The sequence below is a fragment of the Myotis brandtii genome, unplaced genomic scaffold (genome assembly GCF_000412655.1).
Source record: "Myotis brandtii unplaced genomic scaffold, ASM41265v1 scaffold158, whole genome shotgun sequence".
In the NCBI taxonomy this organism is placed as follows: domain Eukaryota; kingdom Metazoa; phylum Chordata; class Mammalia; order Chiroptera; family Vespertilionidae; genus Myotis; species Myotis brandtii.
Window position 1 is genome coordinate 1,485,498 of NW_005355753.1, and position 13,087 is coordinate 1,498,584.

The 13,087-nt window shown below is 43.9% G+C and overlaps 1 protein-coding gene across 7 annotated transcripts in view; it reads right to left on the minus strand.

Annotated features, from left to right (window-relative positions):
- TNRC6A (trinucleotide repeat containing 6A) overlaps nt 1-13,087 on the minus strand; it is an 89,470-nt gene that overhangs the window by 17,757 nt on the left and 58,626 nt on the right. For 4 of the 7 annotated variants that reach the window (XM_014536257.1, XM_014536254.1, XM_014536256.1 and 1 more), the window contains exons 5-13: nt 9,745-12,324; nt 8,297-8,473; nt 7,235-7,410; nt 6,034-6,066; nt 4,431-4,511; nt 3,859-3,910; nt 982-1,124; nt 454-600; nt 168-305 (exon numbers count right to left, since the gene is read on the minus strand). In XM_014536257.1, the coding sequence (XP_014391743.1) occupies nt 168-305; nt 454-600; nt 982-1,124; nt 3,859-3,910; nt 4,431-4,511; nt 6,034-6,066; nt 7,235-7,410; nt 8,297-8,473; nt 9,745-12,324 (3,527 nt within the window). The remainder of the gene's footprint in view (nt 1-167; nt 306-453; nt 601-981; nt 1,125-3,858; nt 3,911-4,430; nt 4,512-6,033; nt 6,067-7,234; nt 7,411-8,296; nt 8,474-9,744; nt 12,325-13,087) is intronic. The other 3 variants (XM_014536258.1, XM_014536255.1, XM_014536259.1) reach the window with 3 other exon arrangements.

A 13,087-nucleotide genomic window follows, 5' to 3' on the forward strand; every position in this document is an offset into this window, starting at 1 on the left:
CAGGCGTGAGGGAAGCCCAGGTCCCGGAGGGAAGCCGGTGTCGGCAGCCGGGGGAAGGAAGGCCTACTCTTGCACGAATTTCCTGCATCGGGCCTCTAGCTCAATTATAAAATTATTCAAGGTTCTTTTCCAGTAAGTAGAAGGAAATACCATAGAAATTTATTAACCTGAGGGGAGAGTAATGGAGGAGGCACTTGAGCACGGAGATTAGGCTGAGATGAACTGAGAGGTTGTGCTGGAGGCTGCTGCAGGCCCCGGGGTTGTGCTGCTGTGTTTCCAACACCAAACATACTGGGATTGCCATTCTACAAAAACAAACAGCCAGTGCTCTTCAGGACCAACAGCTCATTACCACATCGTACTTCTGATTTAAGTACAGTAACTACACATAAGAGAGAGCTTATTGCTTCTACAAATCATTCAACAGAGAACCTAATACACACATGGACTTACCTGTCTAACAGAATTCAAGTTTTGCATACCCAGCCCTGCTATGGAGCCGAGGGCCTGGTTAGGTAGTGCACTATTTGAAGGGGGAAGCTTCATGCTCTGACTGGACATAAACTGCAAGTTTTGGGATTCATCTGCTACAATGCCATCCTGATTGGACAGACAGAAAGATGCGCAACACCAGCCAAGCAAACAAGTGGAAGGGAGAAATCATTGCAGGAACAGAAGTCACATGACATTCCAGCATCAACAGGAAACAGGCAGAAAACAGAAGAGATCAGATTAGTGTTAATTCTAGAGCACAGAAAAAGAACCAAACACATTTTATGGGGTTAAGAAGAAAATACAAATGCAATCCCTGTGATAAATTGAGACATAGAAAAGACAATGAACTACAAATCCAGTAAGAGGATTTGGCACTGGATCTTAACACTTTATATTACATGAAATGTTGTAAACAGTGAATGAGGAAATCATGCTATTCAGTCTCTTGGTGTATTAGCCCCAGGGGTAAAACCAGAAACAGCTCACCTTATCAAAATAAGGGCTGCGCTCCATGGAAGACTCTTTGGGCATCTGAGGCCGAGAACCAGGGCCTTTCCCGACCGTTCGATTGTAATCACCAATATTTAGGCTATGTTTATCTATCTCCATTCGTTTGTCTTGTAACATTCCTAACAAATGCAGGAAATAACGTTATCCAGTAGGAAGACAATTAATCTATTTGGTTTCAGATAAATTTGCAGTGGAAAGCAAAATCCTCCCTTCCCAAACTGACCTGTCTTCTGCCTGGACAAGGACGTGGGAAACAAATGCAGTTGCCTTTAGTAAACCCTGTGTTCCTCACAAGCCAAGCTGCGCTTGGCAAACACTGTTATTTTACTGAACCAGTGAACTTGAAAACAGAAGGCTAAGACACCTTTGGTCATCGTTAGTCTGGTTAATTTTGTAATAAACAGTTTCCAGTAACAATAAGAAAACAGTAGCATGACAAACTGCCAGGCACTCTTCTATGTGCTTTGTGCTTTCCAATCTAGTGCCCACAGCTCCTATTCACTCCTGCCAGCAGATGGGGGGGGAGGCTAGAGGCCAAACAGGTCTTGCTCTACCCATTCATTAATCTCCTCATTTTGATTTCTTTGCAACAAATAGGATCTCCTCTCATGGAAACTCCCATCCTGCAAAACCACCTTTGCTTGAAACAGCCAGCCCCCAGCTACCATCATACTTCAACAAAGCTTTAAACGTGGACACTGCTGTCTGCCTCCATGTCCTCACCAAATACCCACCCTGGTTTCGCCCCTCTCTCCACAGTTGGGCCCACTTCCTTTGCTTCTTCAATGCGGGGATATGCCAAGGCTGACTCAGTCAAAGCAGAGAAACTGAGTGTACTCTCTCTACAAATGCGCTTCCCTTACTGTTTTGCTCCCAAGGTGTCGACAGTCACTCCCATTCATGTGCTCCTCAAATACAAACATCCACTTTGACTTCACGCCTGCATGTAGTCCCACATCTTTAACTGCCTGCTTTTAAGCATAACCTCTCACAGGTGACACCAAGCACATTTCCCCAGACCTTCCTTCACCGGACCAGTCATACAGATTTGAAAATCTCTTTCTCCATCTCCCTGGCTCTCATTCTCCATATTTTCTCTGTCCTCCAATCTCACCCATCTATTTCTTTGCAGCTGCTGTCCTTTGAGGCATGTTACTGCCACCACCACAAAACTTCCTACCTTCATTCCAGGCAAGTGGAAAAGAAAAGCTTTTAACAAAACAAAAATATTCCTAGAGTAGACACATTTTAGAAATGCGGTTGGTTTCCACATTATTTCCTTTGCCAGAGACACTGAAGCTCTCAGCAGAGGTGCAGGGAGACACTGTCGGAGGAAAGGCTGCTTCCTGGTCCCAAGGCTCCCCCCGCACCTCCCGCAGCACAGGCAGTGGGCTGGCCCGGCTCTGGCTCTCGCCATGCCTGCTCACCACTGGCTAGCAGCTCCTGCCAGCAGCCCCAGGCAGTTTTATAGCAGAGCGCCTCCAGGGAGACAATTCCTCTAGAAGGTGGGCTTCCAATAGTCCCACAGGGGTGACACCTCAGTGACTTCTCTGCCATGCACTGAGCTAAGGCCATGTCCAAGAGTCCTTTTAAAATATATATATATTGATTTCAGAGAGGAAGGGAGAGAGAGAGAGAAAAACATCAATGATGAGAGAGAATCATTGATCAGCGGCTTCCTGGATGTCCCCTACTGGGGATCGAGCCTGCAACCCGGGCATGTAAGCTTGACTGAACTCAAACCTGGAACCTTTCAGTCCGCAGGCCGACACTCTATCCACCGAGCCAAACCAGCTAGGGCATGTCCAAGAGTCTTGATCCCAGCCCTGGGGTGAGGCGGGTGGGGCAGGCTATCTTAGGCCCAAGGTTAGTGATTTCTCCTTATATCTGCTCTCTATACATTTTGTAGAATACTCACATTCTTTCTCTTTACCTCTTATTGGCCAAACCATCATTATTACAATACTAATTTATATTTATATTAAACTTTCTCTGTTCAAGTTACAATGTAATTTCCCTCTCCTGCCTAGACTCAGACTTAATGCAACCATTGCTGAATTGCCCATGCAAGAACACCGGGGATCACCTTTTACCAAACCCATACCCTCACCCTCCACAGCAAATTGGTTCAACTTTTGTTAGATTAGATTAGATTTTTCACACCTACTATCTTGGTTTGGAGCTTAGAAACTCTCCACTCTTTATTGCAACAAATATCTAATGGTTTTGCTGTGTTTAGTATCTTTCTGTCTGTCCTCTGCTGCCAATGTTTTCTGGCCTAAGATATCTTCAATCTACAGCCAAGATTATTTTTCTAAAACATGAATCCAAATCATGTTATTCTCCTGCTTGAAATTTTTTCATCCCATACTTCAGACTGATGTTATCACTCCCTTAGTTTCACAGTGATTTGCACTTGAAAGGCACATCGACACACCTTGCCCGGGTGGCTCAGTTGGATGGAGCATCATCCTGTACACCAAAAAGGTTGCGTGTGTGATCCCGTCAGTGGGGTGGATACCAGAAGCAAATGATCCATGTTTCTCTCTCATAGAAATTTCTCTCCCCCCCGCCCTTCCTCTTCTTTTCTCTCTCTCTCTCTCTCTCTCTCTCTCTCTCTCTCTCTCTCTCTCATCAATGGATATATCCTCGGATGAGGATTAAAAAACATAAATTATATACACACACAGTATACATACATACATACATATATATATATATGCACATTGACTCTGCCCCCGGAGCCCAGCTTCCACTCGTAGCCGAGGCCAATGCACTTTCAGCAGGACCATGCCACAGACATGTCTGTCCATCGGGATGAACATAAACTCAAACTCATTCCATTTCCCTCACCTCCAGGAAGGTCCATCTTATTGCTCTGCACATTTTCTTCTGGTGAGTCTCTCTGAAGTTAAGAAAAAGCAGCATGTTAGCAGACCTTAATTTATCAATGAAAATAAATAAAAAATAAAGAATTTTACTTGGTATTTCATTATTTGTGAAATTCAACTGCATCATAAAACTTCATTTTTCACTGCCTAATAAAAAAAATCCTTTTTTTTTGCCCTGACCGGTTTGGCTCAGTGGATAGAGCATCAACCTGCGGACTGAAGGGTCCCAGGTTCGATTCCGGTCAAGGGCATGTACCTTGGTTGCGGGCATATCCCCAGTGGGGGTTGTGCAGGAGGCAGCTGATCGATGTTTCTCTCTCATTGATGTTTCTAACTCTCTATCCCTCTCCCTTCCTCTCTGTAAAAAATCAATAAAATATATTAAAAAAAAAAACACCTTTTTAAATAAGTGACTACAGTTCATTAGCTCAAACTATAAAAATAAAGGCTCTGTGGCCAATTTTACTCTAACCTCAAGCTTATTCATGAGAACTCAAAGATAGATAATTTGTTAAGAAAACAGAACACACTTACCGAAAAACTGATATTTGAAAACTGTTTAACAAATGGATTTATCCATGCTTCTTCTTGTTTGTTTCCACCCTTCATCATTCCCTTTGTAAAATAAAAGAGTAGAAAGATGCCATGGCCATTTCTATTTATCTGGGTATAGCGATGGATTAATAAACTAAGACAATTCTCAACTCTCATTTTTAGCCAATTTCTCCTCCAATCAACTCTTAACAGAGTTGTTAAAAATTTAAATCAACTTGTTGGATTTTCAACTTCCTTTGCTCCAGTCCTCTGGTATAGCTGTAATGTACAGAGAACTCCCTGAAGGCAAGCAGTCAGAAGGAAAAGACAGAAGCAAAGGGCCTCCATGACCCACAAAATGGGCCTCAGAATAAAAGAGAACTGCTCAGTTTCTAGTTTTCAAACGGACTGTGTTCTGAAGGGTCAATTATAGTTTGGCTTTAGAGAGTCCTCAGACCAAACCAAAGTGAATACAGTCATCAGGTTCTCAGGTTAGTCCAAAGAAACCAGCTTATCCCATAACCTAATTATGCTATGTGCCCTATACTTGAAAAAATACGTTTCCATATGTAAAGCATTTCAAAATTTTAATTTGTGTTGCCAAGAATACACCATCCCCAGCAGCAGTTAAACCTGGGGTTCCTCCTAGTTGGTGTTGGCTTTCGGAGGCTGGTTGGGATATGGGTCACACAGAATCTACTTTGGAAAGTGAGTTGAGAGAATGAATGGTCCATGGTTAGCAGGGTGGTAGACAGGGAGACTGGAAGCCACAGGGGCCAACGTCTCCCACTTATGTAAAGCTCACAGGACCATTCCCAGTCTGCTACCTTAATTTCCCTTCCCCAATGCTACTACCTGTTCCTTCTGACTGTGGAACAGAACACGGCTTAATTTCCCCCTAAAGGCAGGTCTCTGAAGCAAGCACCTAACCCTTTGTGAGGTTCTGAAGTGTCTTTGATTCCTTTTCCTCTTTTACTCCCACCCCAAGACTAACTGGTTGCCAAGGACTTCTGTCCTATTCCAAATGTCTCTCAAATCAGTCCTTTCCACTATGTATCCATTCTTGCTTCCCAATTCAGATCCCTAATGCTGGTCTTTCCTCTTCCAATTTATCTTTCATCCTATCATTGGTTAAAGTTCTTTAAAGAAATTAATTTAAAAAGTCAAACCAATGCTACCTTCTATTCACTTTCATTGACTCCATACTTATACAGACTAAAGTTCAAATTCTTGGGCATGGTATTGAAAACCCTTTACAATCTGCCCTTAGTCTAACTACATAGCCAGATCTCCTAAAAAAAAAAAATCTACATTTTGCTCATGTCAAGCTACTATTTTCCTTAAAACACTCCCCCCCCCCCCCCCCCCCCCCCGCCTCCCCGCAGGCATGTTCCAATGTCAAGCTGACACTGCTTAGAGAGCTCCTAATGACCGCATTAGACTCTGAGCTCCTTGAAGGTGCAGCTAGTAGATTAGTATTTTGAACCCCCAGCACCAAGCACAGTACCTGGCACACAGCAGAGGCTAAATAAATGTTTGCAGTTGTTTTCTAAAAGATTTTTACTAGTAGAAACAAAGGAGAAAGAGTAAAAAGGCTACACACCCTTTCCCTTCTCCTTTTTTTGCCACTCAGACCCTGTAAGGAAAGACAAAGTCACAAAACAGCATGGTCCAGTGGGAAGAACACGGGGTTTGGAGCTGGAAGATCTAAACTTAAGTCCTTGCTCTGTCACTGATTAGCTATGCAACTTTGGGCAAGTCACCACTTTTTCTAGTCTGAAATTCATCAATATTCTATCTCAGAAGGTTAAAAGGATCAAATGATTCATGTGAAATATGGGAAAGCACTTCATAAGCTCTATGGTGAGGCAATGGGCAAATTCAGCCAAATAAAAAAGTTTTTTAATGAAAATGGCAGGTCCTAGACTTAGAATCCCAGGATTAAAAGAGAGGGACCCTGGCAGTCAGGTAGTTGTACTACAAAATACTTGACTCCTAGGGTCTCTCAAAAAGGAAGTTTCAAGCAGGGTGGGGAGGATGTATCAGAATCACCTGGGGGAGTGGGCACGTGTTTTGAAAATGGTCTCCAGGAGAATCAGACACCAGCATCCAACACCAACTCTTAAGAACCAGAGCTCTACACCTGTGCTTCTCAAGCCTGGCTCTGCAGCATAAACACTGGGAAGCTTGTCTAGGACACGTAACGTGGCTCAATTTCCAAAGTACAGTAGGCCTGGGATACAGGAAACTGTACTTTTGACAAATCCCACATGATTCTGATGTACAGCCAGGTCTGGGAATAAGATCTGCCCACATATAAAAGCAAAAGTGAGCTCGGCTCATTCCTAGGGATTTTTGTCACAGACCCTTTTGGGATGGGAAAGGGGCAAAGGTAATGAGTGGATAAGGAGGAGGAGGAGGACTCTGGGTACAGGGGAAGTCGGGACACTCCAGGTGAGGAGGTGGAATGGGAGATGAACTGGCAGTGCGATGGCAAAAGTCAACATGGAGATTTGCCCTTCTCTTCCTCCTCACCACTGCAGGCAACACCTTACGGTGAAGGGTTGTCCCAGGCAGCACTGGTGGGAGGGGAGGAGGAGAGAAATCCCAAGCTGTAGCAGTGGGGAGAAAGGAAGTTCCTGTGGTCTTATTTTCCTAGGTGGCTGCCCATACAGGACACTATGCCTAAGTTGGGGACTGCCTGAACTATACTGATTGCCATAAATGGGCAGAACATTAACTTTCTGTGGGTAAACTACCTTTGGAATTTAAAGTTGCAAGGGCACTGCCCTTGAAATGTTTACCTTCGATGACATTTTCTTTGTATATGGTGGCCAATTTAAAGACGAGTTAAGCTCTTGAGATGAATTACTATTCCACATTCCAATCTCCACGTCCTCTTCCTCTTCCCAGCCAGTGGGGCGATTTCCAGGCAATGGCATATCATCACCACACCAGCCATCTTGCATAGATTTTGGTCCTGGTTGTGGATTTGTGATACAAAGAGAAACGTACTTTAATAAAACAACTTTTTCTGGAGGATGAGCATACAGTAAGAGGGCAGGGTATAGGAATAAAAAAGCCCACTTTTATTTCCCTTCCCAAATTTGCATAGCAATACTGAGTTAAAAGTTTCATTAAGCAAGAATTTATTCTTATTAAAAGTTCTAAAAAAACGTTTTCCATGCTTTTACAAATCCGAGGGCTCCTCAACATGGGACCATAGCGGCATTCTTGTTTGCATGCACTTCATCTGCATGGCAACACACAGGACAAAGAAGATAGATGAAACTCAGAAGAGTTCATTTTCATATATATTTTCAGGGCGAGTGGCCAAAAGTATTGCAGGTCACATGCAGAAAGCATCCTGTCTATACCCTCGGCCTTTGGAATTTCTACGGTGCGTCCTATACACAATCTATGGGACAATGACAATGCTCATCTGAATACTGGGTCCCTCCTGAAATTTGCTCATTTTCTGTATAATGTCCAGGGAATCATCTGGAACCTGTGCCAGACAGTAGGTCTATGTGTCCCTGTGACTATTATATTCCGTCTCTCATGCTGGATAGCCTGACAGCTGCTTGACTATTTCCAGATAACCTAATTTGGTAAAACATAATTTAGACTTGGTGAAGTATATGCAAATCATTAATAGCTGCAGTTCTAAGGAAACTGAGAAAAGATAGGAAAATTCAAAAAGATAAAGAGCAAACTATGTTACAAATTCAAAGAGCCAAATAGTGAGTGGCATCAAGTATGAGGATACATGGCTACCTTAACAATGACAGACATGATCCAATTAATTACATTCAATGAGATCACCACTGCTATAAAAGAGCTACCAGGGGTTATCAGTAACTTACCAGATTTGCTTAACGCTTGTGGACCAACAGAGCTGGAGCCCCACGTGGAAGTGTTGGATGCCACAGCAATGGGTTCCCCCCAGCTGGGACCACTGTCTATGGGTTTACCCCATGCTGAAGTACCATTATCCACAGTTGTGGCTGGAGTAGAAGGCTCCCCCCAGGGCTCACCCCAGCCTTTAGAAAGTGTGGGAAAAGAAGTCATCAGCACATGGTAGGGAGGTACAGTGGAATCAGAGGCAATAAGGAATACTTAGGGAACAAAAGATGAAGAACTTCACATTTATGTATTATATAGTGATGCTGTGATGAGCAAAAAATGGCATCTATAGTACATAAAGACAAGTCATTTCCCATCATTGTACTTTAACTGCAGAAGTGCCCTCTGGGTATAGAGTAGATTCTTTTGAGTAACCTTATTCATGGCAAGTCATCTCCTTTAAAGAAGATAAATTTAATTCCTGAAAAGTCAAGTCTGTCTGAACTACACCTAGTGAATTAAAGCAGGTGATCATGCTGGGTAATAGTGAGTGTAGAGAATGTTTACCATACATGCAACCTTTCATCATCATCATTCGGGAAAAAGGCACCCTACGTTTCTATGTGCTGGACAATGCTTCTTAAAAATTTTGAAATATTATTAAGTTGTCCAAAGCAAAGAAAGGCAAAGCCATAAACATGTTTAAAAAAACAACAACAGAACAGCCTTCCCCCTTGGATACCCAGCTGTTTCTTCTAAGAATTAAACTAGTTAAATTAATTCAATAAACTATACTCAGGAGAAAAATTGGGCATTGAACGGTTTGTTCATGAAAACACTCCTATTGCCACATCCAATTAATAACTAAGACAATACATTCCAATGACACCTAATGAAAATGTCACTGTCAAGATCATTTGCAGACAGAAATCAGTTCCTTATGAGGGAAAGTGGGAATATACTCGAAAGGCACTGTCAAATGTTCCAGGCACACACACTCATACACAATGCATCTAATAGACTTGGATTTCATGCCTGCTCAGATAAATCCCTGCTAAGGCCAAACGTAGTACCTAGTATTTAGAGCATGGTCATTAACACTTGCTTTATTTCTGAGGATGTTTTATTCCAATAATAGAAGGAAAAGTGCAGCTTGACTCAGAAGAACTGAGATAAGTGTACAGCATCCCCACCTGACACCACCTTTCCAATTCTGCCTTCGGCAGCATTCCTAAGAGAACAAAGTGTGCAGGACTCACACCCAATCTGCCGAAGGCAGAGCTGCTCCCTGATGGTGAACACCTTACCTATACTTTTCTTCCTTATAAGCTTCTGGGTTAGAGTAAAGCAGGCCTCTGTGTGCACAGCAAATACTGTTAAACACATCTTATCAAAGTAAGCTGAAACAAGGCCCACAGTCCTGTGAAGTGTTTGTAAGACCATCCGACTCCACAAAGTAACAACTCACCGGAGACGCCTGCTTCTGGGGTTGAGATGGCACTTGCAGACGGCAGCAGCTGGTGCACCTGTGCTTGCTGGTCTGAGCGGCTGCTGCCATTCGGGACATTTTTGTTCCACATGTTCACATTCTTATAGTTGTATTTGTTGGGATCTCCCCACGCTGAGGTTCCGTCATCAATGTCCATTTTGCGCCGTATGGACTCCGGGGATGGTTCCTCCCAGCCTGTGGGTTCTTCTTCTTTTGCTGGGGCTGGAATAGGTCCTCCCAGCCAGCCTGTACCAGAGGGTTTGCCTGGAGCCGGAGGGACTCCCCAAGACCCAACAATGTCTGGTTGCTTGTTCCAGTCTGGAGAGCTGACTGGCTTTGCCGAATCTCCCCAACCCAGCGACTGACTAGACTTTGGAGGATCTCCCCACCCCTGGGAAGAGTTAGGTTTAGAAGATTCATCCCATCCTGATGAATTATTTGGATTTATATTATTTCCCCAAGTAAAAGAACTAGTTTTACCAAGTTCATTCCAACCAGAAACAGACCTGTCACTGTCACTGCCTCCTGAGCTAGATTTCTTATTAGCCTCACCCCAATGGTTACTCCTTGATGTGTCTCCCCAGTTATCACTGGCAGAAACAGACCACCCTTGGTTTGACTTTTGTCCATCACCCCAGCCCTGTTTGTTCTTTTGTGAATCATTCCACATGGGCTTCTCGTCTTTGCAATGCCCCCACTGATTGCTCTTGACCATTCCTGTAGCAGCAGAATCATCTTCCCACCCCCCCTGGCAGTTTGAGCCTTTGGAATCTCCCCACCTCAGAGCAGGCTTGGGATCTCCCCACCCCGATACAGATGAGGTATCATTACTGTTAGGGCTAGTCTTGTCTATACATGCCCCTGAGTTAAAAGTCTGTGTTGCAGAGCTTCCCCAAGCCTCTGTCCCATTGTCAGTCTTTCTTTCCCCTCTAGGTGATGTTTCAGTATCCCAGGCAGTATTCTGCTTAATAGGAGTCTGTCCCCAACCAGAGTTGGATAGGACACGTGGATCTAAGTCAGTTCTGTTAACAATGCTTTGGAGTAATGTGTGCTGATCAATTCTTCTTCTGTCTCTACTCTGAGTCTCCCCAGTTACTTTTTCTTCGAGGCGTCCAGTGCTCTCTGTACTACCTTCACTGTCCACTGTACCTCCTGTTTTGGCCCACATGCTGTTTTGCTCATTTGTCTGAGATGTGGCAGAACCCTGATCCTCTTCCTCAGTAGAATTCCATCCATTTGTAAACTTCTTACCATTGCCATTTGCACTGTCACTGGAATGCTGATTGCCAGGCAGTTTGCTCCACTCCACGCTGGGTACATTAGTGCCAGTGTTTTGTGCAGGAGTTCCCCATCCTCTTCGACTTCCTCCCAAGTTTGCACCATTTCCACTTCCCCAGGATGCACTCTGGGAATTTGTGGCCCCAGACTCCCACAGGCCTCCTCCTTTATTTGAGCTGACTGGAAAGTTCGTGCCCACAGGCCCATTCATGCCAGGCTGCATCAGAGTTGTGTTCACAGTGTCACCATCAGCTTGGCCGTCGGGGCTTGCACATTTGTCTCCAGAGTAGTTAGAACCATAGGCACCCCAGGTAGTACCATAAGAGCCTGCACTTTTTGACTCTCCATTGCTAAGGTGAGGAAGGGAAGTGCCATTCATAACCGATGGAACCTGTATCTGAGGATGATTCATTGTGCTCACACGCCAGGCCCCCGAGTTACTGGGCAGCTCATTATTCTGTACTGAACCGGAGTTTGGTAAACTAGAGGTCATAAAGTTAGTAGTGTTATTTGGTCCAGTCATTTCAGTGGTGATATTCTGAGGTTGACCACTGAATGAAATCTTCTGTGTACCACTTACTTCGGATTCACAAGTTTCCTGAAGGCTTCCCCAGGTACCATGGGTAGAAGAACCACCCACTTTAGAGTTAATACTCTGATTGTTAGGCATCTGGCCTATGGTACTGCACTGAATATTGATGCCAGGACTACTACTCCCTACAGGCCCTTTTAGGGCAAGTCCGTTGTTCTCTAATACTGGCCAGGCACCATGGTTGCTAGCTGAAGTCAAAGTGCTTGGATTTACCCCTCCATTTGATGAAGAGCTTACAGTGCCCCAAGCATTCACTCTATTGTTGCTACTTTCTGACTTGCTTTCAGGAGCATCCACAGAGACCTGGCATGTGCTTATTACGGCTCCATGGGAGAAGCCCCAGGGCCCAGTACTACTTCCACGACCCAAACTATTGCTGCTGCCGCCAACCACAAACTTGTTTTGGGAACCAAGTCCAGTGCTGTTTCGAAGGACATCTTTCTCACCACCTGTGCTCCCTGAAGCCATGATAGTGATGTTTCTTTCTGATTCAGTACTGGAGGCAGAATCAGCATCCATACATTCTGAAGCCAACTCTGGATCACTGCCAGGGACCAAGGGCCATGCTTCTTTCTCAGGGGAGTTGTTTACAACAGCATCCTTAGAGTCTGTGCTGGAGTTGCTCGAAGAAGACACAGGTCCCCGCTGTGAATTTTCATAATGAGATCCGGAAGCGTTGTGGTTAGTATCTAAAATAAAAGTACAAAAGTTTATGAAGTGTTTGAAAAATTGATTAGCCATGTATGTGGCTATGATACATGTATGGGGCTACTCAACATCAACAAGATATTAATATTTGGCAGTACAGCCCTAGCCGGTTTGGCTCAGTGGATAGAGTGTCGGCCTGTAGACCAAAGGATCCTGGGTTCGATTCCGATCAAGGGCACGTACCTTGATCTGGGTGTGTGCAGGAGGCAACCAATCAATGTGTTTCTCTCACATCAATGTTTCTCTCTCTTTCCTTCTCTCTTCCACTCTCTCTAAAAATAAAAATAAAAAATCAATGGAAAAATATCCTTGGGTAAGGATTAAAAATAAATAAATAAATAGATTAATTTTAAAAAAGACGTTGAACTAATTTTTTTTTAAAAAAAAAATACTTGGCAGTACGGTTACAAGGGCAATGGTTACATCACATCCACCAATCAGTTCCACACAGGCAGTGAGGTCTGCACTTTGCTCACCAATGTTGTCCTAAGAGCCTAGAGCAGTATCTGGAACATAAGAGCTACTCAATAAATATTTGCTGAATGAATTAATTCCTAACTTATCAGCAAGTAGAAGAATTTCAAGTGAGGAAGGATGAGGTGGTAGTAACGCATTAGTGTGTATGAAGCAACCCAGGCTTAGAGACCCGACATGGGAAAAGAGTCTGAGATGCAGATGGGTAAGGGCAAATGAACAGGCCAAACTTAAGGAAATGTATTAGAAATGCAGGGATGGACAAAAGTA